At 39.9% G+C, this 26,842-nt stretch overlaps 1 protein-coding gene across 1 annotated transcript in view; it reads right to left on the reverse strand.

The window, feature by feature from the left end:
* Nucleotides 1–26,842, reverse strand: part of STAB2 (stabilin 2) — a 139,260-nt gene that overhangs the window by 71,792 nt on the left and 40,626 nt on the right. Inside the window, exons 18-29 of the mRNA XM_034778700.1 lie at nt 23,810–23,962; nt 20,165–20,227; nt 18,366–18,449; nt 17,116–17,202; nt 16,429–16,540; nt 14,817–14,997; nt 14,011–14,104; nt 12,725–12,883; nt 11,774–11,869; nt 10,267–10,362; nt 7,197–7,244; nt 304–440 (exon numbers count right to left, since the gene is read on the reverse strand). Coding sequence (XP_034634591.1) covers nt 304–440; nt 7,197–7,244; nt 10,267–10,362; nt 11,774–11,869; nt 12,725–12,883; nt 14,011–14,104; nt 14,817–14,997; nt 16,429–16,540; nt 17,116–17,202; nt 18,366–18,449; nt 20,165–20,227; nt 23,810–23,962 — 1,310 coding nt within the window. The remainder of the gene's footprint in view (nt 1–303; nt 441–7,196; nt 7,245–10,266; nt 10,363–11,773; nt 11,870–12,724; nt 12,884–14,010; nt 14,105–14,816; nt 14,998–16,428; nt 16,541–17,115; nt 17,203–18,365; nt 18,450–20,164; nt 20,228–23,809; nt 23,963–26,842) is intronic.

A 26,842-nucleotide genomic window follows, 5' to 3' on the forward strand; every position in this document is an offset into this window, starting at 1 on the left:
ATTCTGCTTTGAGCTACTCTGGGCTCAAGTTGGGGTTGTTTGTTCAGTGCATAGCACAGTTGGGCCCTGGTCTCAGCTGGGGATCTTAACACTACTGTAATAATACAAATAATAAATGTCTTCAATGGGATTACCATTTCCATGTAAAAAAAAAAAAAAAAAAAAAGAGAATCTGACTCACTGTCTTTAAGGATGTAAAAGCTGCCTCGCTGTAATGAGTTCAAATCAAAATTATATTTGCACTGAAAACCAATTCATTTAAAGAATCAGATGTATCAAATATTAAACAAAACATCAACATACTTTAGTAGGGTTGCAATGTTATTCTTTGACATCCAAAAGGCTTTCTCATCTTGATCCATGTTTTCAATTGCTCGAAGGGAAGGCACAAGGATGGTTAGATTTGAAGTCACTGACAGCATTGTGTTCATTGACGCCTCCTGAATCAGAGTAAAATGTGTTATATTATATGTCCTAAGCTTATGTGTCATCAGGTGACCCTTTTAATAGGGTTCCATACATGAGTTGTCCTGTGATTGGTGTGGGGAGGAAGAACCATTAAGTAGTGTAATGATTTGAACCAATGGCTGCAAAGAAAGCTACAAAAAAAAAAAAAAGTGTGGAAAGCCAAAACAGTGAATTTTTGGTCAGTGTATGAAGAATAGAAACAATCTTAATAAGGATAAGAACCAATTTTAATATAACCATAAGAAATGAATCAATCTACACAACTATCTTACTGTGTCATTTATTTTATGTATTTGAATTACAAAATATTGTGGTTACTACTGCTGCTTGATAATAGTTGCAACTGAAGTACCCATGAAGGGTAGTCAGAAGTATTTAAGAAACAGGATGAATAGAGTTAATAGCCATGGAATAGGTAATCTGCCTAATACAAGGTTCACATTTGAAAGATTGTATATTTAAGCAGAGCTTTTCCAAGAACCATAACGGAGTTATGCATCTAACTCTAAATGAATTTCAATAGGATTTGGGTGCCTAATTCCCTTCAGGTGCTGTTGACAATCCCAGTTTTAACATGGGGCTGTAGGCTGCTAATATTTGAGTATGCTAACTCATGTTTCATTTAGCAGTGTTGGGTCTTAGGCTGTGGAAGAGACTGGGGAGGAGAGATTAAAAGGATTAACCTCAGTGTAACCCCTTTCTCATAAAACAAAACACCACCACCAAATTTCACTCTTGCAAATTTCCATGAAGCAAGAGGTTCAAGTTTTGCCTTGCCTGGCCGGTGTGTTGCCTGGAGACTGGCCGTAGTCTCTTCCTAGTGCTCCTTCATCACTTTTGTTGTCCTTTCAGTGTCAAGAAAGGAGAATATGCATAAACCAGCCCCCCGAAATAGCTGGGAATTTTAGCTGTTAGTGTCATCTTTCTTTCAAGTCCCCATTGCCACCAGCATCTGAGGGCCTCCCAAGTATTTAAAAATAGAACTAACAATAACAATCTTCCTCTTCTTTCCTTCCTAGTCTGTAGGAAAAAACTGCATTCAGGTATGAAAATGTATAAACATGAACATTCCTGACAGAGTATGAAGCTAAAAATATGCTCGGAAAAAGACCTCCCTGTTTTGCTTGTCTTACCAAACACCATTTGATCCAGAGAGAGGTTTTCCCCTACCCCAAAAACAAAGCATCTGAACATAGCTCAGGCAACCATAAGGCCTGATCCAGCCCACTGAAGTCCGCAGAAAGATTCCTGCTGACTCTTATGGGCTTTGGGTCAGGCCCACAGTCTCTTTCTGGGCAATAAGTATCTAAGGGCCAAGAATTGATTTGTACAAAATCTTGGATCGTCACTGTGCTTTGATTTCCTAATTCCTGCTTTTTATGAAACTATTTTGTAACTGGAAAGGATATGAGTAAAGGCTGATGACAACTGGTGTCTTGATAACCACTTCTAGATGAGTAGGTTTCTTACTGTGTTGGAATAAAATCTGGGGACAAACCTGCTTTAAGAACCCTGTACTTCTTACCATTTAACAGAATACTTGGCTTTTGTTTCAAGACAATGGAACTGAAAAAAATAAAATATTAGATGGTGTGTGACCATGGGTCTGGTGTGGAGGAAGGACTGAAGGGAATGGGGGAGGCTAGGGATTTTGATAGGAGATAATTAAGACATTACATATCATTGATTGAAAGTATTTTTGGTAGGTTATTTAGATAGCAGTGATTATAACTATAAGAGTGCCATGAACAGCATCTATGTAATGGGAGAAGGAGCATCACACAAATATACAGAATAGAACTTGCTACTAAACTGAGATGTTAAAATCATGGAAGTTGCACTGGCTCTTCTAATAGATAAGTGGGGAATGCGACACTATAGAACACCGGTTCTCAACCTGTGGGTTGGGACCCCAAAGTGGATTGCGACCCTGTTTTAATGGGGTCGCCAGGCCTGACATTAGACTTGCTGAGGCCTAGGGCTGAAGCCTGAGCTCCACCACCAGGGGCCGAAGCCCAAGGGCTTCCGACCTGGGCGGTGGGGCTCAGGTTACAGGCCCCTGCCCGAGGCTGAAGCCTTTGGGCTTCAGCTTTGGTGCCCCCCCTCACCCATGTTCTCGGGGCGGGCTCAGACTTTGGTCCCCCTTCCTGGGGTCATGTAGTAATTTTTGTTGTCAGAAGGGGGTCTCAGTACAATGATGTTCGAGAACCTATGTTATAGAAGAATATCTTTTAACACTACAGTTCTTTAATTTAAGAGGTGGAGTTTCTCTGAAGTAGAGCAGGAATGTCCATGTCCCTATTTCAATAGACTCTGTGGTCTGCTCCCTGCACAGTGTGTTCACTCTTCTCTCTCTCTCTCTCTCCCCTCTACCACCTGACAAGTTTTGTGCAAGCCTTGCGGCACTTTCGTAATATTTGACTCCTAATACATGACTACATGTCAAAAGCAAAGAGGCTGATAAAGGAGGTGCTGTTGTCATCATGAACAGGTCTGACTACCAGAAGGAGGCTTCCAGACAACTCTCCAATACCAAATTCTACAGGCCACTTTCCTCAGATCCCACTGAGGAATACACTAAAACTGCACCATCTACTCAGGACACTCCCTACACTAACACAGGAACAAATCAACATACCCTTAGAGCCCCGACCGGGATTATTCTATCTACTACCTAAGATCCACAAACCCGGAAATCCTGGACGCCCTATCATTTCGGGCATTGGCACTCTCACTGAAGGACTGTCTGGATATGTGGACTCCCTACTCAGACCCTACGCCACCAGCACTCCCAGCTATCTCCATGACACCACAGATTTCCGGAGAAAACTACAATGCATTGGTGACCTCCCAGAAAACACCATCCTAGCCACCGTGGATGTAGAGGCTCTCTACACAAACATCCCACACACAGATGGAATACAAGCTGTCAGGAACAGTATCCCTGATGATGACACAGCACAACTTATTGCTGAGCTCTGTGACTTTATCTTCACGCACAATTATTTCAAATTTGGTGACAATATATACCTCCAGACCAGGGGCACCGCTATGGGCACCCGCATGGCCCCACAATATGCCAACATTTTTATGGCTGACCTGGAACAACGCTTCCTCAGCTCTCGTCCACTCATGCCCCTTCTCTACCTACGCTACATTGATGACATCTTCATCATCTGGACCCATGGGAAGGAGACCCTGGAAGAATTCCACCATGATTTCAACAGCTTCCACTCCACCATCAACCTCAGCCTGGACCAATCTACACGGGAGGTCCACTTCCTAGACACCACCATACAAATAAGTGATGGCCACATTAACACCACCCTATACCGAAAACCCACTGACCGCTACGCCTACCTTCATGCCTCCAGCTTCCACCCTGGTCACACCACACAATCCATCGTCTACAGCCAAGCACTGAGGTACAATCGCATCTGCTCCAACCCCTCAGACAGAGACCAACACCTACAAGATCTTCACCAAGCATTCTCAAAACTATGATACCCACACAAGGAAATAAAGAAACAAATCAACAGAGCCAGACGTGTACCCAGAAGCCTCCTGCTACAAGACAGTCCCAAAAAAGAAACCAACAGAACTCCACTGGTCATCACCTACAGTCCTCAGCTTAAACCTCTCCAACGCATCATCAGTGATCTACAACCCATCCTGGACAATGATCCCTCACTTTCACAGACCTTGGGAGGCAGGCCAGTCCTCACCCACAGACAACCTGCCAACCTTAAGCATATTCTCACCAGCAACCACGCACCGCACCATAACAACTCTAACTCAGGAACCAACCCATGCAACAAACCTCAATGCCAACTCTGCCCACATATCTACACCAGCAACACCATCACAGGACCTAACCAGATCAGCTACAACATCACCGGCTCATTCACCTGCACGTCCACCAATGTTATATATGCCATCATATGCCAGCAATGCCCCTCTGCTATGTACATTGGCCAAACTGGACAGTCACTACGCAAGAGGATAAATGGACACAAGTCAGATATCAGGAATGGCAATATACAAAAACCTGTAGGAGAACACTTCAACCTCCCTGGCCACACAATAGCAGATGTAAAGGTAGCCATCTTACAGCAAAAAAACTTCAGGACCAGACTCCAAAGAGAAACTGCTGAGCTCCAGTTCATTTGCAAATTTGACACCATCAGATCAGGATTAAACAAACACTGTGAATGGCTTTCCAACTACAGAAGCAGTTTCTCCTCCCTTGGTGTTCACACCTCTACTGCTAGCAGAGCACCTCACCCTCCCTGATTGAACTAACCTCGTTATCTCCATACTGATTTATACCTGCCTCTGGAGATTTCCATTACTTGCATCTGAAGAAGTGAGGTTCTTACCCACGAAAGCTTATGCTCCCAATACTTCTGTTAGTCTTAAAGGTGCTACAGGACCCTCTGTTGCTTTTTACAGATTCAGACTAACCTGGCTACCACACTGATACATGACTACATGTCTTATTTCCACTCTTGTTATTTTCTGTCTGTAAAATTGCCAATGAAATATGCTGCTATTTGAGAGCCTGGGTCACATAGGCAGCCAGATAACTATTTTTAAATTAGCCACATTATCCTCCAAATCCACTCTGCTGTGATGGCTACACTACATGTGACAATGGTTAGGCAGCTGGCATGTTATGACTGTTGCTTATCACACTGTTCCTAAGGGTCTGTCTGTTACGCTATGCTTGCTCCATCTATTTGTTGTATCTACTTATTGTCTCTTGTCTTATATTTAGACTGTAAGCTCTTTGGAGTTGGAAGTGTCTCTGAGTTTGTACTGCACCTGGCATAATGGAGGTCAGACTTCTAGGTTCTACTGCAATACAAGTAATATATTACAAAAGTGATCTGGCAAATGTGAATCCATTTGTTGTTTGGAACAGTTTTCATTTTGTTCAAACTGATGTTTCTAACCCTACTATAAAGTCAGACATTATTTTGTGATTTACCTGCTCATTCATTTTCTATGGTTCAATCAAGTCAGTGCAGATAGTGGGTTCCTCCTTACTTGCTCTGATAGTCAGAATGATGACCACTCACAGTTTAGGATTTTCATGCCATCCAGCACTGTGCAAATATGCAGGAAAGAGAATTCTCCTTCCATCCCCTTTGCTGTGGAGTCTACAGCAGCCATTGGCTCCCCAGACCTTATGCAGCCTTCTCACCAAGGGGGGAGATAGGAGGACCTGCTCAGTGGTGAGATCTGATGTCATCTGCCCATAGAGCTGTGCTCTGTATGCAGCCTCCCTCCCCATATACTAGAACTGGCATTGGTGCCTCTGCCAGTGGAGCTTCTGCACCTATTGAGATTAGAGCTGGAATTTGGCCTCAATGCCAGAAGAATTAGATGACCAGGTTCTGCCATGAAATACACGGATTCACCTGTTCATGTCAGTACAGATTTTGGCCTATATTATATGATGGGAATGTGACATTGCACTCCATATGATTTTATGAAAATATGCTAATAAGTGTTAATATAATGTAACTGGAAAAGGCTTCATGCAAAAGATCTCTCGTAAGGTATCATTACAAAGCTTATAATCTACTGAGTGTGTTCATCCTATTTGTATGAATGTATCATTCTTGTATCTGAAACTAGGAATATAAAATATAACTCTGAGGTCCTACTGTAGTTATGCAAAGTGTGGGCCATTAACGGTGGTTTAGAATCTTGATGGCTCCCACCAACTAGGACAATTGACTGTAGATGGCTCTGTTTACTTGCAAGCCTTCCTGTGAGTCAGGTCAGGAAGACTGAAGGCTTGGGGTCTAATAGGACATGTGACCATGCCACCTGGTACTGGAATCCATCTTAAACCTGGTGCTTTTCCATTTAGAAGGAGGGGTGGGGACCCAGAGAGACACAAGATTCCCGCCTTATACCAAAGATATATAAGGGGGTGGAACAGAACTAAGGGGGCTGCAGTCATGTGAAATCCCCTGCTTTTCACCTAAGATGCCTGCTGGAATTAACAAGAACTGTACCAGAGGAAAGGATTGGGCCCAGACTAGGAAGGAGTCTAGTCTGTAAAAGAATCTTATTGGAACATCTCTGAGGGTGAGATTTCATCAGTAATCAGTTTCTCAATGTAGTAGGCTTAGACTTGCATGTTTTTGTTTTATTTTGCTTGGTAACTTACTTTGTTCATTCTGTTATTACTTGGAACCACTTAAATCCTACTTGTTATATTTAATAACATCACTTTTGTTTATTATTTAACGCAGAGTAAATAATGAATACCTGGGTGGGGGGGGGGGGCAAACAGCTGTGCATCTCTCTCCATCAGTGTTATATAGAGGGCAGACAATTTATGCGTTTACCCTGTATAAGCTTTATACAGAGTAAAACTGATTTATTTGGGGTTTGGATCCCATTGGGAGCTGGTGTCTGGGTGCTAGAGACAGGAGCACTTCTTAAGTTGTTTTCAATTAAGTCTGCAGCTTTGGGGCATGTGGTTCAGACCCTGGGTCGGTGTTGGAGCAGACTGGCGTGTCTGGCTCAACAAGACAGGGTTCTGGAGGCCCAAACTGGCAGAGAAAATGAGCTCAGAGGTAGTCTCGGCACATCAGGTGACAGTCCCAAAGGGGTCCCTGTGATCGAACCCATCACAGGGAACATCACTAGAGATCCACATTTCTATATATTAAAAGGATAGTATTTTCCTCAAACAAAAGTATACTCACATTAACCCATTGGTTAAATCCAGCTGCCTCTGACAGAGCAGACAACTCCTGATCCAATAAAGAGAAGAATTAATACAGTGGTTATTTATAAGACCAACATAAGTGGTCTGATTTTCAGAGGTAATGAGCCCCTACAGCTGCTATTGCAATCTGTGGTGACACAGAATGTCTGTCCTGGGTGCTATTACATGGAGATGCAGGGATTCAGTAGGCATACGGAATGAGGATAGTGGCAGTTGTACCATCAGCAATCAAACAGTAACATTTTCCTAGTACTATGGTACACTTTGGTTTCAGTGGGAGTTGTGAAAGCCCAACTCCTCTGAAAATCAGGCCACCTAATGCTTAAATATGCATGTGTTAATGACTTTATCATTTAATTTATAGGTGTCTAACTTTGGGCTAAACATTTTATCTCTAAATATTCAAGCACAAATCTTGGCTTAACTCAATCCCAAATAAATCAAAAGTGAATTATTTGTTGTTGTGCTGTATGTACATCACCTAGCACAATGGGGTCATGGACCATGACTGGGACACCTAGGCACTATCGCGATGTAAATTAAATGATAAAGTCATTAATACAGAGTTCATGTTGCCTGGTGATAGTCTGCACCCTTCCAGAATTTAAGTTCAGCAAACTTCAGACTTCTGGAAACAAAGAAATACCGAATTAAGGTTGTTTGCCCATGTAACCTTCTTTGAGTGCTGCCCCCAAATCACCCATAATGCACAGACTCATACTCTGCCTATTGGCTGTAATGCATAGGCACTCCCTGAACTTGCTCTACACTCAAACACGGAGCCTACTCCAACAAAATACCACTTGCAAAATTTAACAGCGGCCTCATACCCTTTTACAACCCCTTTACACATGCACACAGGATACCATCTAAACCTATACTTTCCCCCACTCATCATTAAATCCACGGACTGCTCTTCTATCCCACCTCACTATTAACAATACTCATGGCAAGAAGACCCCAGAGCCCTTCTGCTTGACATAATCCACACAATTCTGTATTGAAATCCTGCATCTCCATGTACCATCACCCAGGACTGACATTCTAGGTCACCTCAGACTGCAACGGGAGCTGTGGGTGCTCATTATAAAGGGGCTGAGAGCAGGACTCAGACACTCCCACAGAGGCAAGGCCCCCATATTCCATCTTACATGACAGGGCTCAGACTTCTCTGATGGGGTAGGAGCCCCAAGATCTGGCATGCACTATCTGGAGCTGCCCCTATTCTCCTCCAGTCCACCTGCCACTCACCCCCACGTCCCTTTCCCAGTGTCCCTCCCCCGTCCCCATTTATCCCTGCTCCCTTTGATGCAGTCCCAAACCCCTCTCACTCCTATACCCCCACTCCTCCACCACTTAAAATGCCCCTCCCCTGACAGTAAGCATTCTTACATCTAACTTTTGTTTTGTTACAAAAATACTTTAAATTTATTCCTGCAACAAGTCTCCCTTCTAAAGAGGGGCAGATTTTTTTATATGCCTTTTCGCCCTAGGCAGGGCTAGAACTGTCACTAGCTGGGTGAGTTCAGGACAAAAAGACTTACTACTTATCACCTTGAACTATCCAGCTATAGTGAAAGCTTTCCACCTACAAATCCTCTTAGCCTCCTTTTTTTTTGCACATGCTCAGTGTGATTTGTTTGGTGTTTGACCCTTACTCAAGAGCTTCACTGGAGAGCCAAACTCTTGCTAATAGTGTTTTCAATTTTGCTCCCCAAAAGGACTTGTCGGTGCTATCAGAGTGTTCATAATAACGCTCAAGTGAGTGAGACCCTTATGTTTGATCTCTAGGCCTGGGCAAAAAATGGTGCCAGACTATATCTTTAGAAAAGCTGTTTATTTCAGGGGGCTGCATCTCAGGAATCCCTTGGTCAAATGACCTTAAATTTGGATCACTACCCATACTGCACACTTCTACAGGGCACACTAGATTTCAAGTCCATCTATGTAACTGTGCAGATTTTACAGCACCAAGAAGAGATATTCTTTACACAGAATGGTCTTCTCAACCTTAACAATAGTGAAGATAGTGCTCCATTATAATAAACATAATAACCATTAAAGGCAAGTCAATTTTTAAACTTTCTTTTTTTTTTTTGGTAGTACTGATAGTGAATGGAAATCCTTTAGGGCCATTTTCAGAAATGGGACATTTTTAGTAGCCGAAGAGTACTGTAGTTCCAGAAAAACTATACTGCTATTCAGTTATGATTCCCCATTCCCATGCAGCATGTTTACTGCAGATCTTCATCTTGAGTGTAATAGCTCCCTAGACAGACATTTTGTTTTCCACCAACTGGAGAATGGAAGAGTTTTTAGGCTCTGTGTTGCCATTTCCAAGTAATGTGAAAGGTTGCAAAATTAACCCGATATTACAAATCCATTGGCAAACCTGCTGTAAATGTCTTTATGTTCTGTAATGGATTCTTAGTCAGTAATTTATTTGGTTTCTGTTCATTTCCGTGCTGAGACTGGGAACAGATTGGGTTACAAATGGTAATGCCAATCCCAGTTTCTTACTGCTGCCAGCTTAAAAAGAAAAGATAAGAAAGCTGAGAAGATTGACACATACCTTTCCTTTTCCTATCCAGTTAAATAGTTGAAAATTTACCTTCTTCGCTAAATGACCTGTTTTATTCTCCTATTTTGCTTATGATAAGTCAAACTCTGATCAAAACTGACAGGTTCAGATGAGACTAATTTTCAAGGTCAGACTTTCATATAAACAGGGCACCCACAGCTCTCAGTTGAATTTTGTGAAAATATATGAAAATTAGGCTCCCATGGTGGCATTTTCCGCGGCTTAATGAAATTAGATGCCCAATTCCTTTAGGCCCCTTTGAAAGTCCTAGCCCCTGTCTTTAAACACAGTTGCAAATCCCAGAAATGAGATAGAGTCTCAGCAGGAATGCTGTCTGCAGTCAGCACTGTTGTGCATTACAGTGTTAGGGTTGTGCAGAAGTTACTTTACTGTCTCCCTAGCCAGCATTACTGTAATAATCTGCAGTTGAACTTGCCCTTAGATAAAAGACCACTATCTTACTTACATCTGCTGCACTTCCATAACATATGATGCCATCTCCTTCGTAGCCCTTTGCACACACACAGTCCCAGACACCAGATGACACAAACTGACAAGTAGCCTTTTAAAAAAAGAGGGAGAGAAATTTTAATCTGTCAAAGAGCTGGGGATTCAAGAGATGTTGTTGATATAATATGCTTGCACATAATACAAGGCAATGCTGAGATGTAGCAAAGTTAAAATAGCTGAAAATCCCTTCACTGAGGCCCCGATTCAGTAAAATATCCATATTCTGGAAAGCACTTAAGCATGTTCTTAAGTCCCACTGAAATCAATAGGAGTTAAATGCTTTCATGAATGGAAGAAACAAGGGGTGTGAGGTAACATCTTTTATTGGACCAACTTCTGTTGGTGAGCTTGTCTCTCTCACCAACAGAAGTTGGTCCAATAAAAGATATTAGCTTTATTTTCCTCCCCGTAGAAAGTTTTTCATCTAGCGTACCAGAAAAAATACAATTTAGATAACCAGTCTCATGCCACAAATGATGAAAAGTTCAGAGAACAGTTAGTGAAAAACGCATAAACTGTCAAACAATTGTGAATGACAAAATCATGCACACCAAAGCTGTTTGCAGATAATTTAGGAACAGAAACAAAAGGCTAAATTGATCAGAGAATTTATTGGCAATAAATAATCCAACCAGTTCTAATTTAAAAAAAAATCTCTTTATGCAGTGTAGCATATCACATCTTGAAGAATCCGATAATGCTTGACTGAGCAGCTACTTCTGGTCTGGAGAGAAGAAATGGTAGTGGCCACTAAGTATTTTAACTATCTGGGAAAAGCCAATTGGCTCTTGATTTGAGACTCACAGAGTAAATTGCATCATACTAAACTTATCCACCTTGGATGGATGAACAGACCCTCCTGAAATTTGAACTTATGGTTCTTGAGAGTCTATGTATTGTTAGACCAGATGATGAGACTACTAAGGCCCTTTTCTTTTGCCATCTTTGAAAGGTGAATGGGATAACTGAACCCTGAACTAGCTATTGTAAGTAACCAAAACGAACTTATTCTATGGTGTATGGATTCAATGGATCTGCACCAATTTACAGCAGCAGAGAAGTTGTCTCTCTGTCTTGTTTTTTTTGCTGATATTCCAAAAAAACAAAAACAAACTGTCTAGATATGACAGAGAACATGGAGATCAACTTTCCAGTCTTCTTAACGGACCAAATTGTAGGGGCCTTACTCGATTATCACTCAGACTTCAGTCGGGAACTCTAATGGATATCAGTGGAAAAACTGAATAAGGGTCTATTTGGATATCAGCTATCACTTCACCTGACTCTGAAGGACATTTTCATGCACTCCACTGAGCTTTAAAGATCCTATAACATGGAGCTGCGACATATTTGCTCTAGTGGAATGCCATTCATTCTCACGTCCATGGAGGAAATATTATCCACTGATGCATACAGTAAAAGAAATGCTATTTGAATATTTGTTCAGAGAATAATTAACTCACCAGATGATGGCACTTTCCATTTTGTTCCAGACAAGAGGTTATTGGTTCACATTCAATTCCATTCCCCCGAAATCCTTCCTTACATTCACAGTCATTCTACCATTCCAACAAAACAGGACAGTAAGGTAAAATGATTAAAACATTGTAGATCTTCTAAACACTATGGATCAGCTTTCCAGATGGTGTTTATCCACATAGCGCCACTGACTTCAATGGTGTGGCACCAATTTACACCAGCTGAGAATCTGTCCCTTTGTACTTTAAACCTACAAAGGATTTGTGTTGAACCTCTGAACCTACTGTTGCATTCCCAACATTAATACCAGTAAGTTGAAGCCCAGCACATGGTGGAGCTGAGATGTTTGATCTTTTGGCATCATTCACAGGGAGGGGGTAGTCTCTCAGTGTGTCCTGCATGGATGTTTAGAAGAATTAGTGATTTAAAAACTATATATATGTGTGCTCTAGAAATATCCTAGAGAGATAATTGGCATTCTATGGATTGTGGATGGATTTTTTTTTTAATTTTTTCCTGAATAGTTGTAAATAACTAAAGAATAAAGTACAGTCCCTTTTGATAGAGAATTAATGTTGATAAGCTTTTTTTCAGAAGAAGTGACTTTTAAGGCAAGATTTAAAAGGGTAATCATTTGGGACATAAGAACATTGGATTCGAAGGGGCCTCCTGTATCGTCAACTCCGGTCTCCCGCTATTGCAGTCACCCCATATAATCCCTTCATAAATTTATCAAGCACCATCTGAAAACCTCTTTGGTTTCTTGCCCTTACTCCTATGAGATGAGGGACACAAGATGTGGGAGGTTGTTCCAGGTATGTGGGGTTGCATGGAAAAGGGCACATAGAGGGAGTGGGAGAAGATGTAGAAGGTAGCAAACTTGGGCAGAACAGAATGTGGTAGAGGTAGTGCAGGAAGATATGAGCAAAACTTACCTGACCTGGCCCTACGTATATGCAGGTAGCATTGTTATGGCACCCTCTGAAATTTGGTAGCAGACAATTGTTGATCTCTGAGCAATCTCTTCCATTCCCACTCCATCCTGGCTGGCACACACATGTGTGAGTTCCAAGGCCTGTTTTAATACATTCTGCCTGTGGGGACATGGCAGAGTAAACAAGTTTAATGGACACCAACCACCATCTTAAAATGGACAGCTCAGAAAAGAACATGCTGGAAAGGAGATGGAATCTTTGGCTATGACACTAGAGAACCAAACTCTATTTTTTCCCCTTTAATATTTTCATGGAATTTTTTTTTTTTAATGCTGGTGAATAGTGCTAGACTTACAGCCCGGGAGCTTGACGTTCCCCTTTGTCCACAGGAGGCAGGGGCGGGCAGTGAAAGGTTCCACCGCAATGCCATGTCAGTGTGTCTCACACTGACTTGGAGGGGCGGAGGGACCACCTTTAGGAGGTGTGAAGGTCTCTGTTGACTGAATCAGATCTTTGACCTCTCAACCGATTCAATCAGCAAAGATGCCAATTAATGCCAGCCACTGTGGGTGTTGTTATGTGGATATCCCTGCACTGCTGTCTATAATACAACTAGCAACTTATTTCACATAAGATTCCAAACAGTCATCAGATGATAATAAATAACTTTAGGTAACTAATAACTTGACCTGAATTTGAACTTACAATTTAAACATTGAAAATAATTTTAAAATCCATTACTTAATCCCTTGAACTAGTTATGGGCTTCCTTGTAGTAGATCTTGGTCTGCCATCTCTAAAGAGGAAAAAGGTCCCTCATTGCCATATCATTAGCATCACTGTGGAATGGGAGGGCATAGAATATCAGAGTTGGAAGGGACCTCAAGAGGTCATCTAGTCCAACCCCCTGCTCAAAGCAGGACCAATTCCCAGCTAAATCATCCCAGCCAGGGCTTTGTCAAGCTGGGCCTTAGAGGAGTAGAGAGATTTCAATCCATGGTTCTACTGCTTTGAAGGAAGATTTTACTTTGGGTTATATTAAGAATGTCACAGAACGCTCTAAAAAAGCTGTGTGGCATCCATCTTTGGGCATAATGACTATATAAGTCATAGCAATTTTCATAGCAAAACAACTGTAAGGGCAAGATTTTTAACTATGGGAACGATTTGAATTTGGTTGGGAATTCAGAAATTATATATGCAAATGTTTCTTACTGGTATTCCTAGCCTTTCTTTAGATTTCCTTTAAACTAAGCAACTCATTCTGTAAGAAATTGTACACTTACATTGGTATCGCAACCACCTTGAGCTAAACTAGCACAAGGATCTACTTCACTGCAGGTTGTTCCATCTCCCTCATATCCAGGTTTGCAGACGCAGCTATAAAAACAAGTGATTTGATTAAATCACTTTGCATGATAGGACACGTGTAAAATTAAACTGAATTGATTTTTGATACTATTTTTCCTTTAGCACATTGTCTAAATTACAGGCTGCTTAAAATTATTAGCTTGGCTTTATGGAAGCTACCACGTCATTTCAAGTACATAAATGGCTAAGGGTGAAAAGCACACTGCCCAAAATTTTCAAAAGCACTGAAGTCCCATTTTCAAAAGTGACTTAAATATTTAGCTTGTCTCATTGCAAGTTAATGAATTTAGGCTCCTAAGATATTTAGGCACTTTTGAAAATGAAACTTAGGTTCCTAAATTACTTTGACACTTTTGACTGTTACCCTCTTACTTCTGCAATTTTACAAGCTCAAACATATTGATCTTAAGATCTGAAAAAGCTGTGTATAATGTGTGGAAATGAGCACAGAACTGGGAATCAAACCGCTGAGATCTAATCCCTGCTCTGCAATTGACTCGCTGCATTGCTTTGGGTAGGTCCCTTCACTTTTCTGCCTCTGTTTCTCCCCCTATAAAATGAAAGGAACGTGCACATACCACCTCATAGTATTATTATAAAGATTAATGTTTATACAATAGTGTGAAGTGTTATCTTGAAACAGAAAATGCCAATCCTGTAGTTTGATTCTGAAAGTGTTATAGCACACCTAAGATTAGTTAGATATAAGTAACTGACCTACCTCATGGCACCATTACTAAGCTGACAATTTGCATGTGCATGACAGAATTGCACAAAAGGCCCACACGGAACTATCTGCTTATCACAGAGTTTCCCAGCATATCCACTTTTGCATGATCCGCCAAGGCAGATGCCATCGCTATCTATCCTGTTATCACACTTCCCATAAACACACAGACATTCTGTAGGGGGAAAAATAAAATGTGAAATTAAACAATTGTCCCTATATGCCACTTCTGAAATATTTCAGATTAGTTCTTTCTAAAATCTAAACACCTGTAATAATATTCTTCATATTTTTTATAGCACACCTGTCTGCCATTGGAATTTAAAGTTATCTATAGAAGCTGGTGAAGCAGGCACACAACATAATTGGATTGAAAAAACTAAAATGATAAACAGATTAAACAAAATCACTAAACTTTTACAAATCCAGGCCCTGATCCTGCAAGAATTTACTCACGTGCTTAACTTTATGCCCTATGAGCAGTTCTGTTGAAGTCACAGAACTACTCAGAGTGCCAAAAGATAAGCAAATGTGGATGAATTTGCAGGATCAAGGCTCAAAAAGATCTTAATATTCTATTTTTTTAAAGTATCTGTGCTTCAGCCTCTGACCTTCCATAAGATGATGCAAGGCCAGTGGCCTCTTAGGCTATGGTTACGCACAGATAAACTCACGGCTGGTTCGGGTCAGCTGATTCAGGCTTGCAGGGCTCAGGCTGCGCGGCTAAAAATTGCTGTGTAGATGTTCAGCTTAGGGCTGGGGGCCGGGCTCTGGAATCCTGCATGAGTGGAGCATCCCAGACCGTGAGCTCCAGCCCTAGCCTGAACATCTACACAATAAGTTTTAGCCCCGGCGCCCGAGTCAAGTGTCATTGGACAGCTGCGTGTTTTTTATCCCGGTGTAGACATAGCCTGAGCCTTAAGGGAAAATGCTTTTTGCATACGATAGACTGGTTCATAGTCAAAAAGCTATGGCTAATTATGTAACTTATAGACACAGAGTGAATATCTATATATTTCATTTTATTTAGTCTATTGTCTCTCACTTTACAGCACACATAACAATATTGAATCCTACAGTGGAAAAAATATTACCATATGCCACTTTTCTTTTTACTCTGGGCCCTACACTAATAGACTCCATAGTTATCTAGTAAGAATGGTGTGTAAAGTGGATCTGAATCTGATTCCTACATAATCTTAAATATTTTCAGATTGTGGATTTTTTTTCAAGACAGTGACTGTGTCTTCATAGGTCTGTAGACAGCTGCTATTACATTTGTGAACAATTCCAGAATAGAAATAAATGTTGAGGAGGAAGATTTTATCTGTTTAGATAATCACGCAAGGAAGGCAGATATGAAAAAAAGCAATTAACATAAGGCAGTCCGAGTCTGATCCAAAGCCCAGTGAAGTCAATGGAAGCCTTTCCATTGACTTCAACGGGCTATGGATTAGGCCCTTTGTTGGAAACCATATGAAATTCGCCCACCCCAAAGGCCTTCTACAGAGAGTATACCACTATCAGTTAGCACTGATTGTAGTACAAATAACGTTTTAGAAGACAACAGGTTATGCACAGTGGAGGACGGAGCAGCTATGCTTACTTTTGTCACACTGAGGACCATATTTGTCAGGGTCTGAACAGAACTGACAATGGGATCCTTGGAATCCATCAGTACAAATACAAGTTCCATTTCCTTTCATTCCATCCACACACTGCAACATAGAAGATATAGGATTTATACAGGAATGTTAAAATAATCCTTTTTTGTTACTCCCTGGGGGAAAAGTTGTATAACTTAGGCCAGTCTATACCATGATTATAGCAGCACCCTCTTTAAATGTAAGAAGAATCTCAACCTAATGATAAATTTTTTCTAGTGGAAACTTCCCCCCCAACTTGTGTTTCTTCCCTGTTCCCATATCCCCATAATTCCATTCTCCTTCTCAATTGTAACTTTAAAATTATTATTTTGTTGTTGTTTTTATTTTTGCCTCAGACAACCCTGGGCCCCAGAGTGGGTCACTTAAAATCCCAACCATGCCCAATACAGTGTATTAAAACCACAGAATTGGATGCTTTAGTCAACTGGAGGGTTCCACCATCTTTCCCCTCCTATATCAGTGTCTGACTGCCAGATTGCCAACATAGATTAGCAGAGTGTGAACCTCCTGCAATATTTTTTACATTTGTTATGTGCTAAAGGATCAAGGGAGTCTGGAGACTCCCCAGCCCAGCCTGTCTCTACCCCTACATAGAAGTGCAATGTGCTGCTGGGTGCTCCATTTACCTGTCCATTTCCTGAGCAGGGTTTGGAAAATCCTCCTGGACACTGATTGCACTCTGGCCCATAGAAGCCTTTGCAACACTTAGGTTCCTGTGAAGTAAAGCACATACTGCTGCATGGCATTTAAAGTAACACGTTCTTCCTCCATCTGAAGACTTGAGGGATGGACCAATCATTCAGGGCTAGATGGTGCCATTTCAGCACAGCCCTGAACTGTGGTTGACAAAGCGTCAGCTGCAACCTGTCTCCCAAAGCTTCTTAGTGTGTGATGGACTGCACAAACTGCTATACTCCTCTAAGCTTTATGGCCATGTGGAGAAGGAGCTCTGACACAGACAACTGTCTGAGGCCCTGGGGTGCTGCGCACTCAAAAGGGCAGTGCCTGCACTCCTGAGATCAAGGACTGCAATTCTCCTCAGCCTACAGGTGGGCCATACATAGGAGTAGTTGCCCCACTTCCTTTTCAACTGCTTCGTCCACAGATGTGCACCCAGATCTGGTCTAGCTATAATCTATCCGTAAATAATAATTTCCTGTATCAACATTTTTATTCAGGAATTGGGCTGCTATGCAGATTCATGAATATAAAAGCATGGGAACTGGCTAATTCATAGGGAAGCATGGGTCCAAAGGCCCCTCTTGTCTTAGAGATTTGCAGACCTTGTGCACCTAATATGTATCATGAAACCCAGAAACCTAATTAGAAGAACAGAAAAAAGGAATGTGGAAAATTAACGGTACTGGGTTGTGATTGACAATTTTTGTAAGGATTAGACATACCACAGGAGGCAAAATGTAGTAAAATCCTTGCAAGCATTTGGCTGCTCATTGCCACCGAGCAGCACATGAAGTCTTGGAAGCATAATGTATCCGACTAGTGTTGCTAATTGTCAAACTGTGCAGTCCTTCATAAAGGCAGCCATACGACTCAATGACAAGTGTTTGGGAGGTGTTGAGATTAAAAAGAAAGAAAAGCTGAGTTATATAATATAAGAAAGCTCTAAACAGAAAGGTGTGGCAGCTACAAAGCCTCACCAGAAGAGCTGAGGTAAACATGAAGAATGAAGAGGAGCTATTTCAGGGAGTACAAAGGGTAGTATAGCAGAGAAGCTAAGTGTCTCTGGTTGGTACTCTTGCTCAAAGAAGTATGATAAGGGGACCTCTAGATGCTGCACACATCCAAAAGTAAAATTAGCAAAGTTCAACAGCAATATTTTGGCTGATTTCTATATGATCCCTGTACAATTTCTTACCTTTATTGTTACATTGCAGTACCTAGCACAGCCGGTTGTTGGATAGGACAGGGCTTCATAAACACATCTACGTCCTGAAGAAGCCTAGAACATAAATAAATCAAACATATTTCCAGGTAGATATTCAATACTGCACTACAATTAAAATGTTAGGGAACGATTTAATTGAAGAACAGGAAATATATTACACTGTTTTTTATTTTTTTCTATTGATACTTAAAAGGATATTTTTAGTTTTACTATAATGTGTAGCTTCCTGATTTTTTTTTATCTGTGGTTGGATCGTTACTATATTGTACATGGGATAGAGTATTCAATACAAGTGAATTCTGGTCTATGGACAAGAAAATATCTTGACAGCAATATGTGAGTTTTGTACATGGAAAAATACACCACCATAAATGATGATTAGTGCTTTTAAAGACAAAACCGATGAAGGCTTTCTCCTGGTTCCAAAGCATGTGTACATTTATTATTATTACTATTATTGATAATAGTAATAATCATGTTTATTATAACAGTGTCTAAGGGCCAACCGAGAGAGGGATCTCATTGTGCTAGGCACTGTACAAACACACAATAATAGAAGATCCCTGCCCCAAAGAGTTTTCAGTCTAATTTGACAAGACAGACATAAAGTGGGGGAACGGGTAGAGCACAGGGTGAACAATATGATGCCAGAAAATGTCATGTTAGTTCCTTGATTGTGTGTTTTTTGTTTTTTGTTTTGTTTTTTTGTCTTTTTTGGCGGGGGGATGGGTTTACTTTGGAGGGGATCAGCTAAATGGGAAGGGAAGAGGGATGAGAGGGACAGGGCTGGGGAGAAGAGGCCAAGAGAGGCAGGTGTGGACTGAAGCTGAGGTGGAGAGACTGATGAAGGAAGAGGATTGGAGCAAACAGCCAATCATCATAAGGTAGAGAACATCCAGTCAGAATTAGAAAGTTCTCTGAGTGTCCATAGGACACCGCTTTGGTGCCTTCTGCCCCTACTAACTGGAGTCTCTGATAAGAAGGGAAGTACCACATTGGTCCTAGTGCCCCCACAGTGTGTGTGCAGGTCTGCTCTGTACAGTTCTGGGTCCAAGAGATTGCTGGGCCTCATTTTACCCCCTTCCTCCTAGGGCTGTAGTTCCTGCTTTGGGTCCTTCTGCTCCTAGTACTGGCTGGAGCCTCAGTTCCTTGGTGCACTCTTCCCACCCAACCCCCAACCTCTCAGGTCATGTTGTGACATGGACAAGTGAAGGGTAAGGGGCAGTAAAGGACTGTTTGTGACTGTATGTATTGCACATGGTATTAATTCTTTGGAGAGAAACAAAGCGTTATTTTTGTGACAGAGAGGAAAGTTTTAACAGGTCTGGGTCTAGTGTAGTCTTAACCCTCCTGTATTTTTCACATACAAATTCTCAAAGCAGAGTCTATAGCAACTGTCCTCCCTTACTCCTTCCCGCCTCTAAAAGACAAAACAAAGACAATGCTACACAGAATGCTACCCCAAGCAGAGCTTCTGATACCCAGGATAGAAGAGTGGGAGACTCCATGAAATCTCCTAGGGCCTTTGCTATACCAATTTAAATAACATGGGAGTTGCCCAAGTACTGCTGTGACAAGTATTAGTACAAAACTCTGAGACAGCTAACTCCCATAAAGCCCTAGTAAGCTGAATATTACTGATTTCCCAAAATACCGAGTAGAAGAAATCAGTTATTGTTTGTACTGGGGAAATCAATGCAGAAAATTGAATTTAAATTTAAACAATATTATAGCCTGTTTGGCAATATCTGTATAGGAAGGTCACTTACTATGGGCTTTGAGTCTTCTGGACAAGTGCTCCTGTAGAATACTGAACATTTTACACAGGTACCCTGAATGGAGACAGGACAGTAGTCACATTTTAGGAAGGCTATAGCGATGTCTGATAAACTTAAATTCAGTTATGTCATGAATCACAGAACTAAGTAACAGCACCAGAACTGTGAATCCTCCCTCATCAAATCTCTAATGAACATTAATTTTTATCTTTTCATCCTTCCCCCTGCTTCCTTTCTCCATCTTTTTTGCCCTTTCCCCATTCCTTTCTTTCCTGACCACTTTCTCTTGGAGAACTGGCACCTCCCTAAACTGGAGTGGGGAGTTACTGTTTCAGCAAATTCACACACACATAATGGGGCAGATTCTCAACCAGTGTGGATCTGCATAACTCATTGAAGCCAACGCCGACATAGTCCAGCTGAGGATCTGGCCTAATTCGTATATTTCAATATTTGAGATGTTTTATGTAACTCATAGGAAGACAACCTTAGCAAACCTACTTGAGATCTATCTCATGCATATCCAGTCTGAAGAGAAAAAATGTTCTCTCTGTATCCATATCATAAATCTTACGTTGAGCCATAATCCAGCTTTGATCATCACTCTTTTCTTATCACCTTTTAGCTCATTGTCACAAATGGTTAGTTTAGCATTGCCTGGCAATGACAGAGACTAACAGCTACAGTAGTGAGACGATTTAGAATCAACTGGCAGGTTTCAAGATGAGGAGTCCTAAAAACTCAACATCTAATAATGATGGGAGCTGTGTGAAGAACTGAGTTTTTGGTTTGCTGACAAACCAAAATAATAATTATAATTCATAATAAACATTTTTGGGTGACCTAAAACAATTGTAAATTTTTTTTGTTGAACTAGAAAAGTCTAAAAAATTTTGTTTTGGGTTGAACAAAATATTTTGTTTTCGAGGGTTTCTTACCTTTTCAAAATTAAAATTAAGTAAAATTCAAAACAAACGGTTATATCAAATTGAAAAATTGAAACTTCTTTGGAAAATGTAGAAATGTGTCTATCTTTTCAGAATTATTATTTTTTTAAACCAAAATAACTTGGTAAATTTTTACACAAATTCGCCAGATGTTTCAGTTAACACTGAATCTGCAATTTTTGTTGAAAAATTTTGTCTGAAAATTTTCACCCAGCTTTAATAAGTATTCGATAGTGAGGATATAGAGTTTGTCAAAGCTTGAAAAGGGTTCCCTGATTCCCACTTGAGTTAGACTATTCATGACTGACGATGTTACCCCCAGTCTCAGAAAGAAATTAGGATAATCTCTGAGTGATGTCCAAGATGTTTCATGTTTTCCATAATGTTTAAGAGCCTGATCTACAGTAATTATGTCCACAGACTTCTCATGGGAGACAGTGGACATTTTATTAGTGAAAGAATTGAGAATCAAGCCGTAAAATGTTCCATGGTTTGGATTTCCACATCTCCAATGTTATACAATGCACATAGGAACATAGGACCAGATTTACAAAGGTATTTAGGATGCAGATAAGTGTCTAGTGTGATTTTTAAAAGATCCTAAGTGATTTAGATACCCAATTCACGTTGAAAATCAATGGGAGTTAGGCACCTTATCTGCTTAGGAACTTTTGTAAATTCCACTAACCCCTTACCTTTGTAAATCTGGCCCATAGTTATTTAGAACACATAGTTCTTTCTAATGGTACCAATATTTCCACTATTCAATGTCACACAAGTCACCTATTTGTTCACTTTCCTGGATAGGGCTTTGTCTTTGTTACAAGTCCAGACTTGGCTTACATGGCCTCCCTTGATGCTGACAGTGCTGTTAATTTGCACAACCTACACGCTTCCTGAAATTCATGAAAGAACAGTTCCATGGTTCATTTTGGCTCTCATGGTATTAAAGTAAGCCAGTTAGTGACTGGAATAGCACTGGAATGTCACTGTGGGTAAGTATTCCAGGCTTCAAAATATTCTAATAACCAAGTGTGAATCCTGATGTGGTTCTAGAGCGCTACAAAATTTTTTTTGAAAATGCAGATTCGGGTTGACCCAAACATTTCAGGAATTCACGTCAAATTTGGCAAATTGTTTCAGGCAGGGAAACAAACAGAAATGTGTAAACATTTCATGTTGATATTTTTTAAATTAAGCGTTTTGATTTTTTTGATTCAAAATGACTTTTCATTTTGAATTTGACCTGATTTTATTTTAGAAAAAGGTTAAAAAAACTTCATATTGTTTGACCTAAAACAACCTTTTATTTTATTTTAATTTTTCTGTTTGGCCTCTGAACTGAAACATTTGCTCAGCTCTAATGTTAGCTATTATCAGGACCCTAGGGATGCACATGTTTTGTTGCTTCTCATTAATATAATAATCCATCTACATCACATTGCATTTCATCCATGCATTTCAAAGCACCTTACAAAGTATTATTCTCATTTCTCAGATAGAGAAGCTGAGGTATAGAGAGATGAAGTTTCACAAGTCCATGGTAGACCCGAGTACAGAAACCAGGGATTCTGATACCCAGTCCAGAACGCAAATATCAGATGTAACAAAAGGTCAGTAGCTTTATTTTTGGTTCCTTTTGTTTTAAAGACAGAAAACTTAGTCACGTAGATCCCCACTTTTAAATTACCTCTCATTGTTGCCATGTTTGTTACTCAATGTGGTAAATGAATCCTACTCAGGTGAAAAGGTTTTGTTTAAGGAATTTGAAATGCTAATGTATTTTAGGTGTTGTTCAGTTTCCATGCCAGGAACTGTTGTGTGGTGTTGTGCCCGGTTTATGATTATACTGCACACATGGCACTTAGTTGTTATTACCACAGTTAATGGCTCTTTATCATCACCTCTTTCATTTCATTTCATTATGAATGGATGCTGTCCAGTTCAGCTGAGGTTTTGCTTCAAAGTTGTGGTTTTGGATTGTTGTAAGTGAAGACTGTAATTGTTTTGCCATATTATATCACCGTGTCAGAAATGTCTTTGGCCCAGATATGTACTTGAGTGTGATCCAAGAATAGATGATCAGAGCAACCGCTATAGCAGACAAAAAGCCTTGCCTGACAGTTATTCTGCTCCTTACCAGACTGTCACTGCTACCAAGTGTACAAGCCCTATAATGTGCTACTCAAATTGAGTATGCTGTGGGGAACTCAATTATTCGAAATATCCAGTAGTTTTTGCTTCCTAATCTGAAGAAATAAGGTGCAAAATGGAGCATGGACAAGTTCATATGTTGTATTTATTTAACTGTATTTTCTTCACGCATCATAAAAAGAAAATGATTGATCTTAAATAGTTACCATGGGAACTAGAAGTGGCTACATACTGGTATAAGGACAAGTGGAACTCTGGGAGGCAGATTGTTTGACTGGAAAGATAACTAATTTTAAAGGGTCGCTATAGAAACTGGATGAGAACTTGAGATGGGACGGGATGTGGTCACCCGAGGTTCTAGCTTGCAATTGATCTGTTTACATACTGGGCTGTCTGCAGGGCTGTGTATCGTATCCAAAATGTTACCATACCTTTTGCTGATTTCTCTGATTTTGCAATAAAGAGGAGATTAAGGTACCATGCATGGAGTACTTAGTGGCTACTGTCTGAAACCTTGTTTACTGGCTTTCCTTACCATTTTAATTTCACTCCTTCTCCCATCACATCTGTGTGGTAGAATAGGAACAATTGAGGGAGGAATAAGAACACCTGCAAGAGTGTATATTCGACCATTTTTGGCAACAATATCTGTTTCTTCTGTTTCTTCACCATTCACCAAGATTTGTCCCTGCAGAATAAAAGAATTTGAAATCATCTTTGAAAACTACCACATCACTACCTCATGATGTTCTAATTTCATTATTTTTAGTCATAAAATGGTTTAGCTCCTGGTTTAGTTAATTGGCAAATCCTATCTTTCACATCCCAAAGGCAAATAGTGTACCAGGATTACACCTTTTCCTTGATATCTGCTCCACAAACATAAAAGCAACATCTGAGCCTAATTAATTAATCCTCTCAGCTATCTTGTGAGGTCAGTAACCAAGGGTCTGATCAATGTCCACTGAAGTCAGTGGGAGTCTTCCCATTGACCTCAGTAGGCGTTGGATTGGGTCCAGTGTCATCGCAATTTTATGGATGGGTGAAAAATGAGAGAGAGGTTGTGATTAGGGCTGTCGATTAATCCCAGTTAACTCACACGATTAACTCAAAACAATTAATAGTGATTTAAAAAGTTAATCAAAATTAATCGCAGTTTTAATCGCACTATTAAATAGAATATCAATTGAAATTTATTAAATCTTTTAGATGTTTTCCTACATTTTCAAATATATTGAAAACAGTTACAACACAGAATACAAAGTGTACAGTGCTCACTTTATATTACTGTTTTTGATTACAAATATTTGCACTGTAAAAATGGTAAACAAAAGAAATAGTATTTTCCAATTCACCTCAGACAAGTACTGTAGTACAATCTCTTTATCGTGAAAGCACAACTTACAAATATAGATTTTTTTTGTTCGTTACATAACTGCACTCAAAAACAAAACATGTAAAACTTTAGCACCTACAAGTCCACTCAGTCCTACTTTTTGTTCAGCCAATCATTAAGAGAAACAAGTTTGTTTACATTTACGGGAGATAATGCTGCCCGCTTCTTATTTACAATGTCACCTGAAAGTGAGAACAGACCTTCGCATGGCACTTTTGTAGCCATCATTGCAAGGTATTTACGTGCCAGATATACTAAACATTCGTATGTCCCTTCATGCTTTGGAGACCATTCCAGAGGACATGCTTCCATGTTCATGATGCTCATTAAAAAAATGTGTTAATTAAATTTGTGACTGAACTCTTTGGGGGAGAATAGTATGTCTCCTGCTCTGTTCTACCTGCATTCTGCCATATATTCCATGTTATAGCAGTCTTGGATGATGACCCAGCATGATGTTTGTTTTAAGAACACTTTCACTGCAGATTTGACAAAAGTAAAGAAGGTACCAATGTGAGATTTCCAAAGATAGCTACAGCACTCAACCCAAGATTTAAGAATCTGAATTGCCTTCCAAAATCTGAGAAGGATGAGGTGTGGAACATGCTTTCAGAAGTCTTAAAAGAGCAACACTCTGATGCAGAAACTATGGAACCCGAATCACTAAAAAAAGAAAATCAATCTTCTGCTGGTGGCATCTGACTCAGATGATGAAAATGAACATGCACTGCTTAGGATCATTATTGAGCAGAACCCATCATCAGTATAGGCTCATGTCCTCCGGAATGGTGGTTGAAGCATGAAGGACAAATGAATCTTTTGCGCATCTGACATGTAAATATCTTGCAACGCCGGCTACAACAATGCCATGTGAACGTCTGTTCTCACTTTCAGGTGACATTGTAAACAAGAAGCTGGCCACCTTATCTCCTGCAAATGTAAACAAACTTGTTTGTCTGAGCTATTGGCTGAACAAGAAGTAGGACTGAATGGACTTGTAGGCTCTAAAGTTTTACATTGTTTTATTTTTGAATGCAGTTTTTATATACATAATTCTACATTTGTAAGTTCAACTTTCATGATAAAGAGATTGCACTACAGTACTTGTATTAAGTGAATTGAAAAATACTATTTATTTCATTTTTACAGTGCAAAATAAATCCAATCAAAAATAAATATAAAGTGAGCACTGAACACTTTATATTCTCTGTTGTAATTGAAATCAATATATTTGAAAATGTGGAAAACATACAAAAATATTTATATAAATAGCATTCTATTATTGTTTAACAGCACAATTAATCATGATTAATATTTTAATCATGATTAATTTTTTTAATTGCTTGACAACCCTAGTTGTCATCTGTCCGTGGTCATAGTGAATCAGTGGAAGAACCAGGGTTAGAACTCAGGAATTCCATCCATGTTCCTTGACATTTGAACAGCCCTCTTTACTATTCTGCTTTGGTAAATTATTTATACAGATCTAATTTTCATCCATAACACAATTTTGGCTAATGCATGTGAACAATGGAAGGAAGTTTCATATGTCAAGTAGCTTGACTTATTAAAAGTACCTACAGTATCATTATTTTTTAAAAATGTACTGCACACCAAAAGCATTTTCAAGAGATTAATTTATAGCTTACTGATTAAAAGGCTGCATCTTGAACTAAGAGTATTATCCATCACTATTTTTTTAAAAGTATGTTAGAGATTAGAAATTTACATAAACTTGACTTCTTAATTTTGTTTCCACTTATTTAATTAGCAAAAATCTCAGGATTTGGCTTAAGTTTTCACTCAGTCCTTACTCATGTAAACTCCAATTGAAATCTACGGGAATCTGCCTGATGAAATATTGAGTGAAAACTAAGGGCAGGTCTAGGCTAGGGAGAGAGGTATGTTTTTAAACATGTTAGCTAACCTATTATTAAACAAAACTTGGCACCTAGGGTAGCCAGGGTTTAATATCTTCAAAAATGTGTTGGCTGTGTTCATCATGACCAGCTAAAACATTTTTAAAAATGTTAAACCCAGTCTACACTTGGTGCTGAGAAGTATTTAAGAATGTTAATCAAAATATGTCAGTGGACACATTTTAAAAACACGCCTACTCTCAAGGTGACCAGACGTCCCAATTTTATCGGGACTGTCCCGATATTTGCTTTT

This window comes from Trachemys scripta, chromosome 1 (assembly GCF_013100865.1).
Source record: "Trachemys scripta elegans isolate TJP31775 chromosome 1, CAS_Tse_1.0, whole genome shotgun sequence".
Taxonomy (NCBI): Eukaryota; Metazoa; Chordata; order Testudines; family Emydidae; genus Trachemys; species Trachemys scripta.